This window comes from Hyperolius riggenbachi, chromosome 6 (assembly GCF_040937935.1).
Source record: "Hyperolius riggenbachi isolate aHypRig1 chromosome 6, aHypRig1.pri, whole genome shotgun sequence".
Taxonomy (NCBI): domain Eukaryota; kingdom Metazoa; phylum Chordata; class Amphibia; order Anura; family Hyperoliidae; genus Hyperolius; species Hyperolius riggenbachi.
Window position 1 is genome coordinate 72,075,107 of NC_090651.1, and position 23,204 is coordinate 72,098,310.

General features: G+C 43.7%; 1 protein-coding gene across 4 annotated transcripts; it reads right to left on the bottom strand.

Annotated features, from left to right (window-relative positions):
* Positions 1 to 383: 383 nt before the first annotated feature.
* On the bottom strand, positions 384 to 22,240 carry NASP (nuclear autoantigenic sperm protein). 4 transcript variants are annotated; one of them, XM_068239501.1, is made up of 15 exons: positions 22,072 to 22,240; positions 18,612 to 18,659; positions 18,421 to 18,531; positions 17,382 to 17,462; positions 16,750 to 16,853; positions 15,414 to 16,223; positions 14,881 to 14,951; positions 12,467 to 12,543; positions 8,574 to 8,647; positions 8,303 to 8,491; positions 4,821 to 4,990; positions 4,331 to 4,387; positions 4,168 to 4,254; positions 613 to 783; positions 384 to 538 (listed from the first exon to the last, which is right to left on the bottom strand). In XM_068239501.1, the coding sequence occupies exons 1-15, from the start codon at positions 22,110 to 22,112 to the stop codon at positions 485 to 487; spliced, it is 2,145 nt and encodes a 714-aa protein (XP_068095602.1). In that variant the 5' UTR covers positions 22,113 to 22,240; the 3' UTR covers positions 384 to 484. The 4 variants fall into 4 exon arrangements, with proteins under 4 accessions (XP_068095602.1, XP_068095601.1, XP_068095603.1 ...); XM_068239500.1 differs by lacking the exon at positions 22,072 to 22,240 and adding an exon at positions 21,758 to 21,823; XM_068239502.1 differs by lacking the exons at positions 17,382 to 17,462; positions 22,072 to 22,240 and adding an exon at positions 21,758 to 21,823.
* Between the last annotated feature and the right edge of the window lie 964 nt (positions 22,241 to 23,204).

Below are 23,204 nucleotides of genomic sequence, written 5' to 3' on the forward strand. Positions count from 1 at the left end.
TGGCCTTTTCATTTCACCGGCTGGGAAAAAAAAAAATTCTGGGAGAACACTAATACAAGTACTTATCTTGGAAGTACAAATTGCTCAATGTCCCCCCCTTTGCTGACCAGCTAGACTGGAAGAGCTCTCCTACTTTGTCTTGGCTGTAATCAAATGACCACCATGTTAATCAAATCCACTATAACCCATGTTAGTTGGGTCACAGTACCAACAGCTGGTTGTGCTTTAGAAGAGCTGAACAGAACTGCAATTACAGCAAGTCATGCTTATCCAAAGTGGAGTTTAGTAAACCAGGAAAATGACAATCCAAAAAAAAAAAGTCCAATATGTCAACTACAGTTTCAAGCTCCATGTATTACATCTGAAAATAAGTCGCAAGTAAAAGCTTTTTAGTTACCCTTTATTTTGTGTTTTACAAAAAGTTGCTTTGAACAAAAAAAACTGGAAAAGATACACTTATATACAAAAGTCCCTTTGAGGTATGTTATGCAGTGCTCTCCACTACTGTGGTGGTCTCAATGGCTGCTGGTTTGTCTTCCTGTGAATAGAAAGGACAGGTTACTAAAGGATCAGTGAAGATGATGACATTATGTGCTATCTGTACAAACTCACCTCCATCTTCTCCACTTCTTCATTTTTGGGTGCTACTGAATCCCCAGATCCATTCTCTGAAGCCTCATGCCCAGATCCATTTTCAGAAACCCTATGCTCTGATCCATTCTCTACCAGCTCAGACTTAGATTTTTTGGCTTCCTTCACTGGGCTCTCTTCTTCGGGTTTCCTCTGAAATGTTAGACATACCAAAATGAGAAGCCACATAGACCTTACTAACCATACAAGGTTCTTCATGTCAGATGACTTAAATGGGCAGCATTCGTTAGAGATTACTCAGCCTTGTAATGCTAGCAAGTTACTGCATTTGTCAAATTAGCATGTTTTATTGCATGCTCTTCACTGTATGGTGGCACTTTGTTATGCAAGTGGATATAACTGAATGTGCAGCCATCAGCCCCAAGTTAGTGAGAAAGCATTGAGATAGATGAGGTAAATAGAGGTAAAGTGCCTATTTTAGTTAATGCTTCAATTCTAAAAACCACAAACCAAAAGAGGTGGTGTGTCATTTCCATACGAACATCTCTAAGAGCCAGAACAAACAAAGAGTGGCCGTGAAATAGTAAATACTGTATATTTAAAAACACTTCACCTGAAACTGCTGTGAATGCTCAGTTATTAAAATCTACCCAGGTTCTGGCCATGTAGTGTCAAACTTAGAGTGGTATGAAACCCTGCATTTGCTATAAAAGTCTGAGTTATCCGGGCTATATAAAGAAAACAAACTACTTACCAGGGACTTCCTCCAGCCCCAAGCTCCCAGGACCTCCCTTGTCGCACCTCTGCATGCAGCAATGGCGATGACGTCAGAGCGACCTCCAAGTCGCGCTGTATGATTGGCAATCACCGCCACATGGGCCGGAGCGGACTGCGCAGGCACAGAACTACTGTGCCTGCGCAGTCTGCTCCGGCTCGTGGCGGTGATTGACAGCGCCACTTGTGCAGGCGCAGTACAGGGCGACTTAGAGGTCGCTCTGACATAATCGCCATTGCTGCATGCAGAGGTGCGGCAAGGGAGGTCCTGGGAGCTTGGGGCTGGAGGAAGTCCCTGGTAAGTAGTTTTCTTTATATAGCCCGGATAACTCCTTTAAAGCAAAAAGAGTGGGAAGCCTCAGGGTCCCAATGAGGCTTCCCCCTCCCTGTAGCTTCAGGGAATCCAGCGCTGGCTCCAAGACCTCCCAACAAGCACAGATTTACTTTACACCAATGCCAGAGTTGAGGAAGGGATTACATGATCTTGTTTTCTCAGCTACTACTGTAAACATTGCTAGCAGAAAGTTTACAGGATAAGACCTCACTGTATACATTGTACTACTATTTAAAGAGAATCTATTAAAAAAAATATATGCCCCTGGGGTACTGACCTTGGGAGGGGACTAGTGCTAGCTACAGGATTTAAAAAAAACCTGCTGTGCTGCCACCCTGGCGCAATCAACGCCAGGGTGGTTAAGGGCCTGTCCACAACTGCGCTGCAAGTATCTACAATGCATACTGATCTGCAAGGACATCAGAAAGTGCATAGAAAACACTGATTCATGTTCAACTCAGGAAAGGGCATTTTGTAAAATTAAAGTCAATAGGATGCAGCATACTGTATTTTTCCTACCACAAGGCACCAAACTCCTCCCAGGTATTGGAGGAAATTCATAGACTGCTTCCAATGACTGGCAGCACTGTACACTCCAACAGTATGGAGCTGCCCATCTTGCTTAGCGGTAATGGAGTTGTGCTCAAGCTGCAAATTCACAGCTCAGAGGTGGTAACAGCGCTAGATCCATGGGAGGTGTGTAATGTGCAGGGTTGCCAGAGATCTATCTAGTCAAGTGTTATGATTTTTAGGGTCTAAAAGCATGTGAAAAAAAAAATTGCACTAAATCATACTCTAAAAATCAGGAATCATCATACTGCCAGGGAGGTTAAGGAGCACTCAAGCGCCCAAAGCCTTCCATGGTGCCACAGCAGTATTTAACCTATCAAATACTAACGGCGGTCACAGCACTGGCAGGGCTGGTTTAAGCAACAATGGGGCACCAGGGCAAAATAAACCTGCCCCCCAACACCCCGGAACAAAAATTGGCATTAAGGGACCTTTTTTGCAGCTGGTATAGTCAGGGTGTGAAGCCCCAATAGGTCAGAGCTCCACATTCTGGCTATCCCAGCCTGCATGGGGACAAGGGGTTAAAAAGTTTCAGTAGGGGACCCCACTTTATTGTAATTCCCACACTAAAAAAAAAAAAAAAAAAAAAAAGGAAAATAGGAAAAATGCCAGGGATCTTCATACAGCTATATTGCGGCCGTATAGTGATCCCTGGCCAAAGTGCTGCGGCTGCATATGGACCCCCTGGAAACCCCGTCAGGAAATTTATTGTGCTCTTTTGAGGCATGTAAAATTATACTACTGTTAGGTTTGCTACTAAAAGTGACATTTACAGGTATATTTTCCTTCGAAACTTTAAAGTCAATTTTCTCAAAAACTAAGGTCTTTTTGAAAAAAAAAATTGTTAAATCTTCTTCCCAATGATCTTAACATCCTGCAAATTTGGGGTTTCTAGCGTTAAGGTGGATTTGTTATTAACCATTAAAGTCGGCAGGTTTTTAAATGTGTATTTCTTCCTTTGAAACTGTAAAAATCGATTCTCAAAAACTATAAGGTAGATTTGAAAAAAATAATTCTCCTCTTGTAGCCACTGGGGGCCCCTACAAGCTCTGGGACCCTGGGGCAGTTGCCCCCTTTGCCTCTATGGTAGCGCCGGCCCTGAGCACTGGAACAAGGGACTGAGGAATGAAGGCGCTACAGGATCCAGAGCCTTCCCTCTCCAAAGGAAAGTATCTTTCATGCTTAAAGTGGATCTGAGATAAAAATCTATGACAAGTAACTTGTCTAAAATTTATCTAATAGTTTACACAGCAAATCTAGCTGCAAACAGCTTCAATAGTTTCAGGTTTATTCCTGTGATATGATGACAGCCGCCATGTTTTGTTTGTTACATTACACAGGCAAGCTGCATCTCCAGCCCTCAGCTCACTCCTCCTCTGAAATCTGGCTAGTAACCTCCTCCCCAGACTAAGATCCCATAAGCCCTTGCTACATGGGACTGAGTGCCAAGGCTCTAAAAAAGATGTGGGCGAGGCTTGTTTAGTTCATAGGGAATGAGTATTAACAAAAATTGGCTTGAGGAATGCCCTATAAACTATAAGGAACACAATTATGCAATGAGTAAAACTCAGGTCCACTTTAAGGCTTTCTTCAAAACTGGAACCTCACCTGTTGCATTTGTCACAGATGAAGAACCCGCCCCATGCCATCAGGTACATTGCATTTTAAATCCAGCAAACATGAATGCTATGTTTGCATGTACCCTCTCACATGCATGTTGCGTGGTAGATTTCAATACCAACTGTCCTAAAAAAATGCATGTTTTGAACCAGGCCTTCCGTTAATGGATCATTAATATTTTAATAGCAACAGCCTCTAGACAGTCTTGCAAAGCTGATGGTTGCCACATCTGGGTGCAATGTAGTTTAGTGAGAAATTCATAATCCATGCCAATATACCTTTTTCCTCACAAGATGAGAGATGTCAGACACGCAGTTTGTTGCTACTGGCACAGGAGTCTCCCCACTCTTCTCTGCTGGAGCCACCTAACAAAAACAACAACCAAATATATAATCCATTCCAAAGCACCACATTACAAAACAGGCAGCAGCTACTACTTACAGCTGAAGAAGAGCTTCCATTCTCTTGGGAGAAACCCGATGTCGATGTTCCTCCAATCTACAAGAGTAAAGTCATTTTAACTTTAGCAAACTAAAGAGATTACAGGTCTACCATCCTAATTGCTTGTATATCAGAGCCAGCATGCCAGCTGCATGGCCAGGCGATTGAGCAGTTGATGTACAAAGTTAAGGGTAAAATTTTAACTAGGCATAGGGTCCATTCTAAAGCCATGTCACCAAGTGTGGCAGTAAGACTGCCGATTACATTTTAGCACTGACTCCTGATTTAGTATTGTAGCCAATTGTCACTGAACAGGTAGTACAGTTTAACTTACATGCAGGCTACACTTAGATTCTGATTGTAAAGATCTGAGGCTGGAAAAATGCAAGTGTGCTTTATGGCTTTTAGTACAGGTAACCGTTAAATATCCAATTCCTTCAAGCCCCCACAAAAGTTCCATAGGCAGCCATAGTCAGGCATAATTACTAACCAGAGCCTCTTTAAGTGCTTTCTCTGTTGCCTCTGCAGTCTTCTGTGCCTCCTTAGAGTCCTCAATTTTCTCCTTTATATCTGGAAGCAGCCCCTTCAGTTCATCCATCTCCTTCTGCAACTCTTCAGTGGATTCACCTGAGGCTTTTTCCACTTTTTCTGTGAGCACAGCTTTTAAAAATGCAAACATGCATATTACACACAATTTAAAGACTTAGTTATGTCTAAACTACAATTGTTATATTGGGAATGATCCTTGGTATGTGACAAATGTTGGTATGAATTTGGCTACAAAAAAAAAAAAAAAAAAAAAAAACCCACATGAGCAGGGAAGTAGTATTCTGACAATTAGGGCCAGGGTGAATAGTTATGGATGACTTGCTATATTAAGTGTCTGCACCTATTCTATAATTGTGTAGTGTGGCCACTGTAAAGCCCAATCTGCACAATAAGATTGAATCAAATCCTGATCAGACATGTCAGATTTGATATAATTTGATTTGCCATTGCAAAACAATGGCAAATCGAATCCTGAGCTGACATGTCGGATTGTAAATAGGATTCTTTGTGATATTTGATCACGATTCTATTGTGTAGATGGGGCTTTAAGCTAAAAAGCCATTTTTATTTTGGCTTCAGATTCTTTTATCCCTATAAGGCATGTATGCCCCAGCTTAAACGTCCCTATTGTGCTGCATGACGAGAGGTCTTTACCCCTCAGATCCCCCCTATGCTGCCCGGGGAGCACTTCCGTGTGAGGCAGAGCTGAAGCCCTGCCTCAAGCAGGTCTGTCAGCGGCAGGTCTCTGCCTCTCCCCCGCCCCTCAGTCTTCCTTCACTGAGAGGTGGAGATCTGCCACTGACAGATGTGTGAGGCAGGGCTGCGGCTCATAGCTCTGCCTCTCACGGAAGCGCACAGGGGCAGCAAAATCCATGACCAAGAAAGTTGTGGATTTTGCAGGGGGGGGGGGATTTGGGGTAAAGACAGCCCGTTATGCAGCGCAATGAGTTTAGCTGGGGCATACATGCCTCAGGGATACAAGCTAAAAAGCCATTTATTTTGGCTTCAGATTCTCTTTAAGCCTTCCCTGTATCTGTACTGCATTTAAGGTTTTAAAACAGCTGCAGTTACCCGCATTACACAGACACATTGCTTGCTCTACCTTGCGATTGAACATGGTCCTCAAGGGGAATTAGAGAAAGTGACCAAGAATTGATAATCCTAATCAGTAGCTGATACACCTTTTACATGAGAAAAATATCCCTTTTCACAAACTGATCAGGGGGCTCTGTATGGCTGATATTGTGGTGAAACCCCTCCCACAGGAAACAAAGGACCATGGCCCTGGTCGTTTCCTATGATTCTGAACCTCATTGCATTGTAGCCGTTTACAGCCGTTTCCAACTGCCATAAAAGCAAGCAGCATCTCCTTCCACTGACACCTGCCAGCAGTGAAAGTGCTGCCATGTGATAAATCAGAATGTAAATCAGGTAGAGGAAAGATTGTACAATGGGCAAACACTGACTAAATCATTTATACATAATTGTGAAAAGGAAGTCATTTTCACTGGAGTTACTCTTTAACCTGCTGAGCGGTCTGGACGAGCTCAGCTTGTCCAGTACCGCCGGAGCCTGCCGCTCAGGCCCTGCTGGGCCGATTTGGCTCAAATAAAAAGCACACGCAGCCGGCACTTTGCCAGCCGCGTGTACTACCTGATCGCCGCTGCAGCGCGGCGATCCGCTGCATGCAGCGGCGAAAGAGGGTCCCCCCAGCCGCCTGAGCCCAGCCGGAACAAAAAGTTCCGTCGAGCGCTAAGGGCTGGATCGGAGGCGGCTGATGTCACTCTGCTCGTCGCCATGGCGATGAGGTAAGCGAAACACGGAAGGCCACTCATTGCGGCCTTCCGTGTTACTTCTGGCCGCTGGAGGCGATCAGAAGAATGCATCCGGAGCGCCCTCTAGTGGGCTTTCATGCAGCCAACTTTCAGTTGACTGCATGAAAGTTTTTATTAAAAAAAAAAAACCTCCCACAGCCTCCCTGGCGATCTTAATAGAATGCCAGGGAGGTTAACTGCTCAAACCACCTTTCCAGTCAGGTGGAACTGAGCAGCTGCTACTATTCTTGATTCAGGGAATACAGGGTGCCAATTGCAGGCTTCCAGAGATTATGGTCTAACCTGCCAGGCTTGCCCAGTAGACAGCAATTCTGCTTATTACAAGTATCTCCTGCATTATGTTAACTGAGAAACCTTTGAACAAACTTTAGATAAGCTCTCATAATACAAGTGGAATTATACCATCTTTTGGCCCATATAGTAGAGATTTAAGATTTTACAAGTCACTATGTCTATGGCCACTCTTTAGAAGTTAGGCTGTTGATAGCCCAGCCAATACAGAAAGCTGCCAAATACTGGAGCACAAAGCTGAACATACCAGGCTGGCTAGCAGAGGATTGGAGCAGCCCAGGGAGACAACACTAGCCTGAAGCCCCAGGTAAGAATAAAGGCATTCGTTTCAAGAACAAAGATCTTCAGAAGCAGCTTTCTGCACACAGCTTCAGTTAACTCTCAGAAGCCATTACGGAGCACATTTGCAACAACTGTGGTCAATTCAGTACTTTGAGCTGGGTCTCCCATGGTCCAGCTTCTGGCTCACAGCCATGCCCCTTAGCACAACTGCAAGTTAAACATTTTAAGTGATAGTACATTATGCTTCTGTGTGGTCATTTGCTGCATGTCCTCTCCAGTGCATAGCTAGCCCTCCATGGAGGACAGCTGCAGCACCAATCAATCCTGTGGCCAGTAGTGTTCTGCACATAATGCTCCCAGTGATTATGGAGGGGCTAGTCATGCCCTGAGGAAGAGTGGACCTGCAGCAAGGGACCACACAGACTTCTAGGGGCTGGAAAAAGCCCCAAGTAAATGGGTTACTGTCACTTCAAACATCCTTTAACCTCTGCGACCGCCTTATACCACACGGTGGCTGCAGAGTGGCTTCCTTGTTCTATCACACCAAATGAGTCATCTCATGAGGCAAGATTTGCAGGGAATGAGCACTTGCTCTAGTGTGTTCCCTGCAGTACAGTGGCACAGAGATCTGCTTGCCAGCCCACGATCAAAGCTGGCAGGGGTTTGCATAAAACAAAATGCAAAATGTGTACAGCGCAGTACAAATTTCTGCCTTGCCACTGCTGTCCCTCAGAGGGGCTTACAATATCTAACCCCCATCACAGGCATATGCCTGTGTATGTATTGTGCAGTGTATGTTAGTCTAGGGCTAATAGTAAATATAAATCTAAAGATCGCAGCAACCAGACCAAAAAACTGGTCACTTGGGTGTTTAAACCTCTGGTCTTCAAATTAAAGCATGGGATTCTGGTTGCACACCCTGTGAATGTCAGGACTCTTACAAGCTGGGGTTGGAATGGTGGGTCAGTTATCCTACCTGCACATTAGTTTTAAGAGTTGTAGTTATAGAATTTACCCAGTCTCTTCTCTATGACGTCAGTGGACTGTGTGAAGTGGGATATGGCACTGTCATGCTTGCTGCTGTATTGGTAGGCCAGGGCCAGCTGGTAGTGTGTCTCTGCAAGAAGTCTGTCATGCTCCTCTAGGTGTTCCTTCTGGATGGTTAAGCAGGCAAGGAAGTCTTCTACTGCTTGACTGTAGTTCTCTATTTTTGGGCATAAGAAATGTTTATTGTCATAGAAATGGCACAAACTTGAATTGTGTAGAGACGACAATTCAACTCTTACCTGACTCCACACTGACTTCTCCCAGTTTAAGGTGAGCTTGAGCAGCTTTTAGTTGCGACTCCTTGTTCTTTTGTCTACAAAATTAGACATACTAAGAGTTCAAAAATGTCCCAGCTTCCCTGTTTTAGTTCCCCACATAGCAAATTTAAAAAAAAAGTTAAAAAAAAAAAAAAAAGCAGCTTGACCATTAAAAAGGCAAAAGGCAGTTCACACTTTTAGAGCTTGATCTTTCCACTGTTTTGAAAAGCTCTTGGACATGGAAATCCTGTGGGCAATTTTACACAAGTCACTATAAAATGTACTCCAAAAACTCACTAGCTTCTTTTGGTGTGATAGAGCCCTTACACTGAATCAGTTGCTGCTGGACATAATTGATGTGCAGTCCAGATGAAACATCCATGTTTCCCTATGGGTTAGTTCACACCTACACATTAGCCACTTTATGCCTACAGTGCTACCCCCACCCCCAAAGACCAGGCTCTTTTTGCAGCACTGGGCTGTGCAGGCTTTTCAGCCTTCTACACAGCCCAGCAAAGGAGCCCAGCGATTGGACTCACTTTTTGTCCCTAAGGGGACATGCTGCCAGAGGGGTCCGATTGCTGCAACAGTTTTTCTTTAGCCTCTATGAGGACCTCCCTCCATCTTCCCTCCGTGCACTGAAATTAGAACAGGACGGCGATCCGTCCTGTTCCACCTAATAGGCATCAGCCTATGAGAGGATGGCGATCCCCGGCCAGAGTTATGCACGCGGCCGTTTCCTGTGAAGCTGCAGCCCTAAGACTTGACACCAATTGGAGTTAGGTGGTCCTGGGGCTGCTGCTGTGTTAAGGCCCATTGGCGTGAGGCAGTCTTTAAAGGGAACCTGAACTGAGTAAAATTTAATACACATATGATGTAGCTGCAAATGATTACATACTTACCTTATCAGTTACTCTCCGCTCACCATTTTCTTCACAGTGATCCCTTCCAGCTCTGACAATATTTTGTCAGAACTGAAATATATCAGTTGCTGTCAGTTACAACTGAATGTGCAAGGTAATGTCCATGTTTCCCCTATGGCTCAAGTGGGTGATACAGTTTAACAGTGTGCTGACCAGGAAGCTGTTATGGGGTAATGGCCATTTTCAAAATGGATGGAGAATTCCATTGATCAGTGGACAAACAGGACGCAAGAGAGGAGAAAGATTGAGGAGTAGACTACATGGGAGGCAAGTATGACCTGTGTATGGTTATTTTGACTTTTAATTTTCAGTTCAGGATCTCGTTGAGGGGAACCTGTACTGAGTAAAATTTAAACACATGAGCCAACTTAAAAGGAAGATTACATAGTTATCTTGCCATTAGTTCCTCTCAGAAGCTCTCCATTTTCTTCTGACAATGATCCCTTCCAGTTCTAACAACTTTTTGTCAGAACTGAAATATATCAGTTGCTGTCAGTTACAGCGGAGAGGAGAACTGATGTTTCCCTATGGCTCAAGTGGGCGAGGTTACAGTTTAACTGTGCTGACCAGGAAGCGGTTATGGTGTAATGGCCATTTTGAAATGGACGGAGAATTCTCGATCAGTGGCCAAACAGGACGCAGGAGAGGAGAAAGATTGAGTAGACTACGCAGGAGCCAAGTATGACTTGTGTATGTTTGTTTATTTTGAAGTTTAGTTTTCAGTTCAGGTTTTCTTTAAGTAGTCAAGAGATCACTGGTGAAATATGGCAGTTAAAAAGCTAACAATTTTTTGGACTAGTCCACCTTTATGGGATTCTCAGCAACTGCTATTTAGGATGGACTAGTCCAAAAATCTGTCATGTTCAGAACTGAAAATAAAGTCAAAATGACCATTCACAGGTCATACTTGCCTCCTGGGTAGTCTACTAAATCTCTCTCCTGTGTCCCATTTGTCCACTGATCAATGGATTTCTTGGTCCTCCATTTAAAAAAAGCCACAACCCCATAACAGCTTCCTGTCACACTGTTAAACTAATATCACCCACTTCAGCCATAGGGAAAAATGGGCATTACCCTGCACAGTTGTAACTGACAGCTGCTGATATAACTGACAGCAACTGATATATTTCAGTTCTGACAATATTGTCAGAACTGGAAGGGATCACTGCAAGAAGAAAATGGTGAGCCACTGAGAGGAACTGACAGTGAGGTTAGTATGTAATATTCATTTGCAGCTACGTAATGTATTTTAAGACATTTTACAAAATGGGCCACTGCAGCTTTAAAGAGAACCTGAACTGAAAATAAAGTCAAAATAACCACACACAGGTCATACTTACCTCCTATGTAGTCTACTCAATCTTTCGCCTCTCCTGCGCCCCATTTGTCCACTGATCAATGAATTTCTCAGTCCTCCATCTTAAAAATGGCCATTACCCCATAACAGCTTCCTGGTCAGCACACTGTAAAACTAACATTGCCTGCTTGAGCCATAAGGAAACATGGACATTACCTTGCACAATTGTAACTGACAAGCTGCTGATATATAACTGACAGCTACTGGAATATTTCAGTTCTGACAAAAATTGTCAGAACTAGAAAGGATCACCAAGAAGAAAATAGAGAGTTTAAGAGGGACAGCGATGTTAGTATGCAAAATTCATTTGCAGCTACATGTGTTTATTTAATATAATTTTCCTCGCTTCAGTTTCCCTTTCACTGCTTAATTGTTCTCCTGTAGTGGTCCTTCAACTGAAAACTTCTGTAGTGCACGGCTTTATGACAACTTGAGCAGCTCAAATGCATCAGTTTCTCAGCATATAGCATGAACCAGCCCTTAAAGCAGACCCAAACCAAACTCAAAATATTTAGTTGCACCACTCTGACACATACAAAGATAAACTCCTTCAAGCCTATGAGCTTTTCAGTGCATGCTCTTTTCATAACTAGGGTTATACAGGTGGCAGCCATTAGCAATTCCTCCTTTGCCGACACCACCTACTCCAGTCTGCCGGATTCTGTCCCGGCAATATGAAAGGAAGGGAGGGGTTCCTCCAATAAATGTAAATGTTATATTTATCATGCAGCTGAAAAAAGCTGCTATAGTTTAGAAAAGATTTCTGAAATCTTGTATTTTTAATTTGGGTCCACTTTAATATAAAGCTGTTAGAGCTGCAAAGATTGGTGGGTGTCAGCAGCTCACCTGCAAATCATTGAAAGCCTTAAACTTCCACCCAACAACATAGCTGGACACATTTATCCCACTCCCCATGTCACTGCTTCAAATGCCTTGCATTTCAGAGCTCTGACCACCCTCACCTGTGTTGCTGCAGCCATCCCCAGCTCAGCTGCCAAGTGACAGTTCAGAGCACTGAAATGCAAGGCATGTTAAAGCAGTGACAAGGGGAGGATCAGGAACCCCACACCAAGGCCAACATGCAACACCCAGCTTTATGGGCCATAGACAAGGCAGCATTTGTTTGAACTCCATAGTAATGATTACTATGGTGGACATCCCCTTTCAGATCAGAGTGACCCCCCCCCCCCCCCATAGTAGGCAGAAGTCCTAACTGGCTACATTACTATACACAGCTTCTTGCTGCAGCCTCTCCAGCCAGTGATGCTCATGCAGGGCAGGGGAGCACATGCAGCAGAACACCTACCAGAAGTTAGTAAAAACCATCCACATCTAGCCCAAACCAAGTCTTGAACTATACCCAAAAATAGTCCGTCTTAATTCAGGTTTTATTTAAACCAGTAACCAGACTGCTACCTTCAGCTATGAATCCAGCAGTTCCCTGAGCAGGCTTAAGGCAACAGACATGGTGTGCAAAGTGCCCAGGGCTCTTGCTAATCCCAAACCCCTCCAGGTCTTTCCCCAGTTAATGCTATGGTAGCAGTGAAGATATGTCAACCCTTCAGCATTCATACTGATATCATTTGCCAAGTTACCTTTGGAATATAACTTTTGATAGGTCCAGCATTTCCCAAGCCAGTTGTAGATTACCAACTTCTTCCTCTTCATTCTCCTAAGAATCACATTAAGGCAATGTCAGAAATTGCATTCATGTTTCTCAAAATGTTACACATTTCCAAGAGTGCAGGAATCATGGCTCAACATGAACCTGGGATTTAAAAAATGTATACCTTGAGCTTCCCTTCAGCCTGAATGCTCCACTTCCATCCTACATTATTGGTCCAGGTAATTTTAGCCAATGAGGGCTTACTGCATGTGGTCAGTCACTCCAATGGCTACAGTGCAGAGCACTCACTGCTGTGACTGGCCAAAGTTACTGGGACCATAGACTCCAGAGGAAGTACAGTGGCAAGGGAGGGATCATGTCGAAGGGGCTGGGGAAGCCCCGGTATGTAGGAATTTTTTTTTTTATTTATATTTCATCTCAGGTACACTTTAAGCAGGTGAATTCCTGTATGCCTCATTTTAGATACAAAATGTGATAAAACCGGAAGCTAAACTTAGCCAGTCTATTAGAAGAGACAGAAATCAAGCAAATTAAATAGAAAGCAAAAGTATTCTGGTGATGGGAGTAGCCAAGTGTATACATAGGTATCAAGGAGTGATTCTTTCTACAGTGTAGACAAAGAAAAATTCAGTGAGGGGCTGCTGAATCCAGAAAATCATGACTGAAAAGGGCTTATATGTATGGTTAGAGTGCTGTAAACACTTATTTTAAAGATTCTGGTCTGGAGTTCCATTTCAATGAGGGGTAATATAGAATGAGTGGCTAAAAGTGGTTTAGAAGCTCATACAGCTGACTAGGGGAAAGCATTGAGTTAGCTCACTATACTGTAAAGGAGCAAAATGCAATACTATACATGATAGGACTACACTGCAATCTTACTAGGTAGATCATAAAGAGGTGTAATCTGGGTGTTCCATGTTGTCTGAACAAGTGCTCAGCAACTGAACTATTTAGGAGAAGCCAAGCAGCCCATAGGAGTTTGTGTTAAGGTGGCCATAGACTGGTCGATTTGCCATCAGATTGACCAGATAGAACCCTCTCTGATCGGATCTGATAGAGGGATTGTATGGCTGCCTTTACAGCAAACAGATGGTGAATTGATTCACCATCTGTGGAGCTAACTGCCCCCCCCCCCCGGCATACATACCCTGATCCGACTGGCGCGAGTCCCCGGTCTCCACTCCAGCTTCACTTTACTTCCGGCCGGAAGAAGTTTAAACAGTAGAGGGTGCTCTGTTTAAACTTCCTGTTGGGACAGGAAGTGAAGGCAGACGGAGATCAGCACGAGAAGGGACAGCGGAGACATGTGTCGGCAGAACAGGTAATGTATTGCCGCTAGCGCTGATCATTCGAATGCCGCTATCGACGCACTCCTGACCCGCTGGCGATAGAGCAAAATCTTCTGCACAGATGGATTGACGAATAGATTTTGGACGGAAGTTTGTTCTGTCAGTTTGTGCAACGGTTTCACGGTAGATTCGATCAGTGATCGAATCTGCTGCATATTGGCAGGAAAATTGTTAAGTGTATGGGTCCCTTTAGTTTGTACTGACTGCAAACGAATGCTTTCCTTATGCCTAGTACACACCATACAATTGTTAGATTTTCTGTAAAGTACTGGTAGAGACTGGTCATTATCTCTGGTACATTGTCTTGTTTATCTCCTGCTGAGTAGAACAATGCTTAATTGCTAGGCAGATAGATGGTTAGATAACTTCCAACATGTTATGCTGGACATACACAGCATACTATATAACAGATAGTGCGCCAGTATCGAGCCAACGGCTCGATGCCGGCGCGTCACCCTCGTCCACGCGGATTGATTCCTGCTCTTCCCTGCTAATCAGCCACTCGTTTCTTCCCATTGTTCTCCCCGCTGGTATTGAGTGCAGTAGCGATCTGGTGGGGTATTAGACAGGTTGAATATTATCAATCAAGCCATCAGCGGCATGGATAATATAAAACGTGCTGTGTATGCCCAGCATTACAAATTATCTGGCAGGTAAATCTAACAGAAAAATCGTACAGAAAGTTGTATGGTGTGGACTAGGCATAAGAGTTGCAAAAAGAAAAAACTTGGCATGGGTTTGATCTAGTATAGCTTGGTTCAACTGCTAGCCTGCCTTTCTAATCCCAACTCTTAAAAAATTCTGTTGTGCAATTTAGCTGCAGAACTCCAATTAGGCCATTAGCCACTGATTGAGAAATTCCTCAAAATTGAGATAACTCAAAGTTGGGAGATGTGTTTATCCTTAGCTGTCAAACTTGTGTACATTGCTTAGGGAGAAGGCTACAAGACAGACAATAGTCATGAGGCAGGAATAAGGAAAGCCAATGAACTGATCAGGCAGACTACACATCAAGGGTAGCGTGGCACCATACCTTCTCTTCAGTTCCTTCAGTCTCTTCAGCACCTTCGTTTTCCTCCCCATCTTCAGATTCAGCACCTTGCTCTGTTGGTAGAGCACAAGACCACTTAAGATCAGACAAAAGAAATTCAAACAAGTTCTTGAAAATGCTCCTGCTACAATATTAAGAGGCTGCAGAATTATAGTTGTATGGTGCCTAATCCAGAAGGACTGTAGTTCCAATTAAAAGGTTTTCTGCAATAGTGTTTAGACCCAGCATATAGGGAGCTTTTCAAGAGGTTGAAGACATATATAAGCATTCAAATGCATTAGCTAGCTTGCATGCAGTGCCAGACTAGTAGTCATGTGACAAAAGCCATTGTACCACCAACACCAGACTGAAATAAGACTGCTGACTTCAGACTCAGGTGCAGGAACACTCCAGACCATTGCTGACAGATCAGTTTAGCCATGCCTGTAACCTAGGGTCCTGTAGGCATAGTGAAACATGTTGAAGAGCCATCTCCACCTCATGACACCCAGAAAGGTCACATCCCCTCAAGTTACCTTCTTCACCCTCCATTGGCTCTGGTTCCTCCTCACCACCTTCAGCTTTATCAGCTTTGCCTTCAGTGGATGGTTCTTCTGAGGCTTTGCTCTCAGCTGGGAGTTTAGAGTCCTCAGTTTCTTCTGCAGCTTTTTCAGCTTCCTCTTGAGGCTTTGCTTCCTCTGCAGGTTTCTCTTCTGCCACAGCTTCTTTACCAGCCTCAGTATTTGGTGCCTTGGTGCTCTTCTCTTCAGTTGCAGCTTCAGTAGGTTGCTCTTCAGCTTTGGGTGCCTCTACACTCTTCTCTTCAGAGACAGTGTCTGCTTGAGGTTCCTCTTTAGCCTTTTCTTCAGTCTCAGCCTTTGGTTCTTGTGCACTTGTCTCTTCAGGTTTAGCCTTTGGTTCTTGTGCACTTGTCTCTTCAGGTTTAGCCTTTGGTTCTTGTGCACTTGTCTCTTCAGGTTTAGCCTTTGGTTCTTGTGCACTTGTCTCTTCAGGTTTAGCCTTTGGTTCTTGTGCACTTGTCTCTTCAGGTTTAGCCTTTGGTTCTTCACCCTTTTCTTCAGCATCATTGGATTTATTTTGCTCCGCTTCATCTTTAGCTTCTGCTTCATCTTTAGCTTCTGCCACCTTCTCAGAGTCAGTTTCACTGGGCTTCTCTTCACCACCCTTACTTTCAGGTGGGGCATCTTCCATATCCACATCAACATTTTCCTTGGTTCCATTTTCTTCCTTCCCCTCAGTCTTTTGCTCTTCTGCCTCACTCTTTTTTTCTTCCTTTTCAGCCATGGCATCATAGACCTGCTCTCTCAGTTGTTCCCTTTCTTTCTCTAGAATTTTGTGGAGAGAAAATCTTCTCTTTAACTGATGGGAATGCGACGAATTGTCAACAGCATTTTAAAAAGCTCAAAGCTAGACAACCATACTGCCCAAGCTCTACAGTAATGGTCTAATGCATGCAATATTCCATGCAACTATATGAGCATGCAGGCAATATACTATTATCTATGGTAGCAGCCCCTTACTGATAACTTGTCAATGCCAGCCATGTGTCTGACAGCAGTGCAAGGGGGAATTACAATATTGAATGCTAGTTTTAACCAACTTGTTTCAGAGATCATCATGTGATTTGCAGGCATGTTAGCCAGACCCTAGAGCTGCACACTGCCTAGACCACAGCTGTGCATTGCAGCAAGGCATGATGTCCAATTGGATTCATTGCCGCCAGTTTTTCCAGGAAAATATGTAGTCTTTAGAAACTAAGTTTCCAGTATTCAGAAAGGACTGTACTGACAAGTCTCACAAAACCTAGTCTGCTTTGGTTAAGATGTATGAAACTTGCTGTCAGATGCTTACCATCCAAATTTGAGGCACTGGGGATATTGGGATCTTCCTCCTTTTCAGCATCTTCCTCCTCTGGCATCCCTTCCAAGGCATTGCCCAGAACATCATTCTCCATCCTGCTCAGACAAATATTGGCATCAGATTACAGCCAGCATCTTACTAGGCACATAGACATGCCAAGAAATTCAGAGTACCACCCTTGCAAAGCTTTTTTTAAATTGTGTGCACATGCATAAAATGAAGGTTTGTTGCAGAATGGCACCATTTTGCCATCTTATTGTCACTTGCACTACATTGACAGGTTGTGAACTAGTCCATCTACTCACTGGAGATTCTCAGGGAAATACACAAACATCCTGGACAGCAGTTGCTCAGTCCAACTGTCAAAACAGTGTACAAGCAAGTAGGAGGATGGTATCTGTAGATTTTTTTCCAGGTACAGCTTATAATATATTTAAAAAGAGAATCCAAGGACATGGACCAAGCCAAAACCTGACAGATTTTTTAGTACAAGTGACAGCAACATTGGAGATAACTGTATAGTGCAATGTACTCAGGCAGACATGTCACACATGTGCATTTTAAATTTACAATTTTTCACAACAGTGGGTTTGTCATTCCATTTAGATGCAGCCAGTACTTACCGTGCCAGCTCTAGTAGAGCTATCCCATACCAAAAGAAGGCATCTGCACACTGGTCTGCAGTCTCCCCATATTTTTTCCCCCTTGAAAAAGAGGAATATCACAAAATACAGCAAATTCTGCAATACAGAGCTATAACAATTATGAGAAGTTCATTGTGTTTTAAACCTGACCTGCTCCTTTTAAGCCGCTATTTTGTATCTTACCACAGCAAGGTAATGGCCAGAGGACATGATGAATAGACTGTACAATAGTCCTTTAGTGGTGTAGGACAGCTTAGCCAGTCACCCAACATTGTATGGGCTACTTTAGTAGAAGATCACATGAGGGAATGCAAGTTACACAACAGTTCTAAAACACATGCAGCAGCTGGAACCTACATCAAATTAGGCAAGTCATGGTTGGCACCAGCATATACTGATTCATCATTAAACTGAAAATTGAAGACAACCTTTGCCAAACCAGGTTAACACCAATGCCTGCATATTATACTATCCAGCATTTCTGTACTTCATCTTTAACTACATAACCCATTGTAGTAAACCTGCCACACAGCACTAAAAGCAGCATCTTCTGCTTATTTGATGTTTGTAGTTAATGTTCTTAGGGTGTGGGTCACATTCTGTGACCCCCAAACAAACTTGATACAATGCTGACACCACCACTTCCTTAGCTCTCCCAAAGGCAATAGATACCCTTCTTCCAATAGATACCCTTCTTCCAATAATCCTGCTCAAGAGCATCTAATCACAGCTAATAATTCCAGCTATTAGCCCATTTAGAGGGTAACTAAAGATTACAGAAATGACTGACTAAACCACCACACATCTATCCACTGACAGTTCTAGCTCTACCTTTTCTAGATTCTGAAGCATCTGTGTCTTTTGTAGCACTACAAATGTTTGACAGTCAAACTAAGAACAAACCTGGATAACAGTAGCTGGTCAGAAATCAAATTAATAAGACAATGGCCCACAGAGTACCTAAACTATGGACATGCCCATTTGGAGGCTAACAGCAAGTATACCATTCTCTACTTACAAAAGGCTGCTGGCCTGCTGGAAGGCATCCACAGCACAGCGGACGTCCTTCATGACCATGTGCCTCCTACCAGCTCCCATGAGTTTCTTGGCTTCTTCATCCACATCACCACTAAAACAGAATACAAGACCTTGTAGATTTACTCCTATATAACCAAATATTTTCTCAAGCTTTTTACAAGCTGTTCTTACCATTCAGCTTGTTCTGCTGAGGTTGAGGGAGCAACAGATTCCTCTATTCTGCAAATAAAAAAAATATAAGTGTAACCACCTAGTGAGCACCAACAATATCAAAGCCCAGATCGAGATGCCACACAGTAGCTCCGTAATGTCCAAATGCTGTCTGTGAAAAGTCTCACTGCCCATTTCCACTGGGAGCTGTGGTTGTTCCCGATTCAGCCACAGCTCTCGTTTTGCTGCATACTGAATAGATGAGTAGGGCTGCTCAAATCCAAACCCGGGAGACATCCGGATATCTCCCAGTAAACCTGTGCGGGGGCAGGGTCAATCTTACCTGTCTGACGTCTTCATCCATCCCGACGCCTCCCACAAAGCACTCCACGTGATTACAAACACTTCCTCCTTCAACAAGGGAGGAAGTGTTTGTAATCACGTGACCACCGCTTGGAGCGCATTGTGGGAGGCGCTGAGGGACGGACGAAGAAGACGACAGGTAAGATTGACCCCCTGCCCCGGTTTACTGAGAGATATCAGGATAGCAACTATCTGGATGTCTCCCGTTTCAGATTTGAGCAGCCCTATAGATGAGCTATGTTTAAGATTTAGCTGCAGCATGATGCCCAGATTTGCACTGAAGTGAAATCTGGATAACAAGCCACTGAAAAGTTTGGCAGCATTTCCCCGTGCAGCTTATAAGTGGGGAACTGCTGCAAATCTGCATATAGTGGAAACATGCCTTTTCGCAATAACCCTGTTAGGCCAGTGGTCACTGCTTAACCACTATGACTGCCTATAGCTGATTGGCTGCCACAGAGTGGCTTCCCAGGACTGCCTAATGCCAATTGGTGTCAAGTCCTGGGGAGGAGATTACCGATCAGGGATGATTGTGTGATCTCTGCTAAACAGCCTGCGATCACAGCTAGCAGGCTGTCAGAATAGAAAAAGTTCTGTTTACAGCATATGCACAGCTTTGTGACAAAGCTGTCCCCTTGAGTGGCTCACAATGCGATCCCTCTCATAGGCTGATGCCTATGGAGAGGTGATCACTGATTGGATCTCAGGAAGGCATGTCATTTAAAAGACTAGGGAATTGGGGGAATCTTAGGGCCAGCATTTGTGGGTTTAAAAATGTTTCCATTGACTACATTAAAATTATGGCAATTTTAAAGCAAGCCAATGGAAGAGTATTAAAAAAAAAAAAAAAAAGGTTCACAGGACCCCAGTGCTTGAACAATTAGGTCAAGGAGGGAGCTCCTGGACCATCCAGAGGCTTTCTGCTGAGGTAGGCATCTAATTTTCCTCAGGTCCACTTTAAACCAAAATGTAGAAGTTACACATTCTAGGTCTATCACCTGAGATTTTCCCTGAAGGCCAACATTACAGATTACAGGTGCAGCAAGTTTTCTACCCCTCAAAACCGAATTTGATTTTGTTTGCTGGCTATTGCTCTACTATACGGTACTTCTCATTTAAAGGACGCCTGTAGTGAGGGAAAAACTGACTCCAATGAATGCCTATGGGAAAATCTGCATCAGAAAACTAATGTTTAGTGGAAACAGGCCCATAGGCATTCATTGGAGTCAGTTTGTCTGCATCCAATCTGCATATAGTATATGTGTTCTGATTGCAGCATGCTCCAGTTTTCTTGACATCCATGTGTCAATATTACCCATTAAGGGTACTTGGCCTCCAGGCAAACACATTGTTAAAACAATGTTGAAAACACACTACTAGGAGACCAGGGATGTTGTGGGCAAGATTACATCTTTACACAACTTTCAGTTGCTATACAAAAACCTGTTAAACCTGTCCACAAAACAGCATTGCTGCTACTTGCCATTCATTAAGTAAACCTAGAGAAAGTGAGTGAGAGGCTGCCATTTTTCCTTTTAAACAATGCATATTGCATGCCTTTCCTGCTGATCTTCCCTTTATTTTTAGCCATAGACTCTTAACAAGCATGCAGATCAGATGAACTGACAGAAATCTGAATATTAGCTGCAGGCTTGCTTCAGGTGTGTAATTCAGAAACTATTGCAGCCAAAGATCAGCAGGATAGCCAGGCAACTGGTATTGCTTACAATGAAGTCTGGAAGACTTGATTTGAGCTGCCTTTAAACCTCCAAATCAGACTGCCACCATCCAACACTAACCTGTAAGATCACTAGGGGGAATACCCACTAGTATAGGAAATCAGTACAAGTTAAAGAACAGAAATAAGGCTGTTGAGAGAAACACAGGTACTGTAGGGTAGAGTGGTAACCACTAAGCCTTTTTATATTATAGCAGGTAGTGTCACTGCCAGTAGCTTTACTAGTAATTACAGTACAAATATATATTGCTTAGTGACTTTAGAAAATTAATTGTTAGCCAATAAAGACTCTCTACAAGAACTTTACATAGACAAGCTTGAAAAAAAAAATTGCCCTAGGTAAAAAAGACAAAAGCTGAACTTTATCATCAAGGCTTATTATTTAATGATAAAAAAAAATAACCCAACTACACTAGTTAGTACAAACCAGTGTCACAAATACACAGTCTCAGCATATTGCAAAGCCCTGTGACCACAGGGCAGGATAGTGTATTGGCATGAATGTGATCAGAGGACAAAGGAAGCTTGAATGGAAAGGCCATCCTTTCATCTAAACAAGTATGGCTACCTTTAGGAAAGTAGAACCAGCAGCCACGAAAAAAAAAAATACATCATGAGACAGATATTGAAGTTAATCTCCAGACAAAAAAAAAAAAAAAAAAAATCAGATTTATGCTTTTTTTCTACATCATGCTTAACTTGCTCAAGACTAGTCAGCCTAATAATGCAAGTTAAGAAGTGGATTTGATCAATTTGTACAATTTTAGAAGCAGACATGACTTGTGGTAATTAGATTGTAAACTCCTCTAAGGGGCAGTCAAGTGGTAAAACTATATAATCTGTAAAGCACTGCAGAAGTTGTATATAGAACACGAAATGATAAATGTATGCAGTAAGAAGTGTTGCATAAAATCTCAGCACTGTGTGTCAGACACGGGACAGTATAGATGCACTATTAGGCATATTCAGTATTGTAGACAATATAAGGATGGCGAAGCACATCAGGTGCCAGCTGAATAAATTGAGAAACGAGGTGGGTGACAGGGGGATTACAAATCACCAGCACCTCCAATGCTGAGGTGATTTCGCGCCAAACCCTTCACTGTCAGCCTTCCACACAAAGCGCCACATGCCGCCATCTCAGCAGCCAATCACAAGCGCAGCTACCGGCGGCCCTGTACGCACCAGCCAATCACAGCCGTCCATTGTCCAGCCTGTTACCAGGAGAACCCGGAGCCCCCTTCCCCCATGGCGGCTGCAGGAAGCCGCCAGTGAAGCGACCAGCAGCCCGACGCTAACACCCCGGGGTGTGAGGAAATGCTCGTCTCCCCGCAGCTCTATGAGCCCTGCATACAACCCTACAGCTTGCCCGCGGCTTACTTCTCGGCTTCCATAGAGACTGTCGGGGTTTCTTCGGCCATGCTGAGCTTTTCTCTGACAACAACCAGCACACGAAATGAAGAGAAGGAAGATGGCAGCTCGTATCCCCCGCGCCGGGAGCCACACTTATACCCGACTTCCCCTGGCCACACCCCTCTGCTTCCGCTCACCCCCTGACCCCCACTCTCTCCCTGTTTCCCGCGCTCTCTGCTCTATTGTCTATGGGTCACGTGGTGGCCTCTGAGCACGTGACAGAAGAGAAATGGGTAGGGACGTGGAAGTGATGTAGGATAGTGTGAATTAAAGGGAACTTGAAGTGGAAGGTATGTGAAGGCTTGCATATTTATATGAAGGCTTCCATATTTATTTACGTGCAATCAATCCTAGTTGCCTGTCACTCCTGCTGATCTCTCTGCCCTTTGTAGTGTCTGAATCACACCTGAAACAAGGTGTATTGCTACACACACCAGGTGTGTTTGTATGCAGAAAAACACCTGCAGCTTTTCACAGCAGCTAATGTAATTGATAGAGAGGGCTCTATTCATAAAACCTTCCCGCAAGTTTTCCGCTCAAAACAGCGGATTTTCCCGTCCATTTAGCAAAGTGGGCATTCAAAAAAGCTGTTCCCGCATGAAAATCTACAATCCCCCAGCAGAGCGAGAAATTTCCGCCTTCTCCAGGGTTTTTCTAGATTTATCTAGAAAAAAGTAACAAAATGGCCATTCATAAAGATTAGAGGAAGCGGTATGTGGACGGGAAATACCGCTTCCTCTGATTTTGCGGATTACATACAAGTGAATGGGACAGCCCTCCCAGAGAGAGCAGTGCACGGAGGGACTCTGCCGGCTGAAGTGTTTCCGCATGCCTTCCGACAGCTTACCGCCAGCTTTCAGCGGGAGATCTCCGCTCTTGCATCGCAGCTTTCAAGATTTCTTTGAATGACCACCCAAAAGTGTAAAATACCGCTGCGGTATTTTCCCTCCAGGAGTTTTCTCGCAACAACTTTTTTATGAATAGAGCCCAGAAAAGTGACAAAATGTGCGGAATTATCCTGCAGAATGGCATTTTTTTCTGCGTGCGAAAAACATATTGAGGCTACATGTGATTCTGATGTTTATACGATCCAATTTTTT

Excerpts from the sequence above, each read along its gene's own strand:
- NASP (XM_068239500.1), bottom strand. The coding sequence starts at position 21,822 with ATGTGGCGCTTTGTGTGGAAGGCTGACAGTGAAGGGTTTGGCGCGAAA. Across the intron at positions 16,224-16,749 it reads CAGTGCCTCAAATTTGGATG|AGAAAGAAAGGGAACAACTG; the intron begins GTAAGCATCTGA and ends ACAAAATTCTAG. Across the intron at positions 8,492-8,573 it reads AGAAGTCAGTGTGGAGTCAG|AGAACTACAGTCAAGCAGTA; the intron begins GTAAGAGTTGAA and ends GCCCAAAAATAG.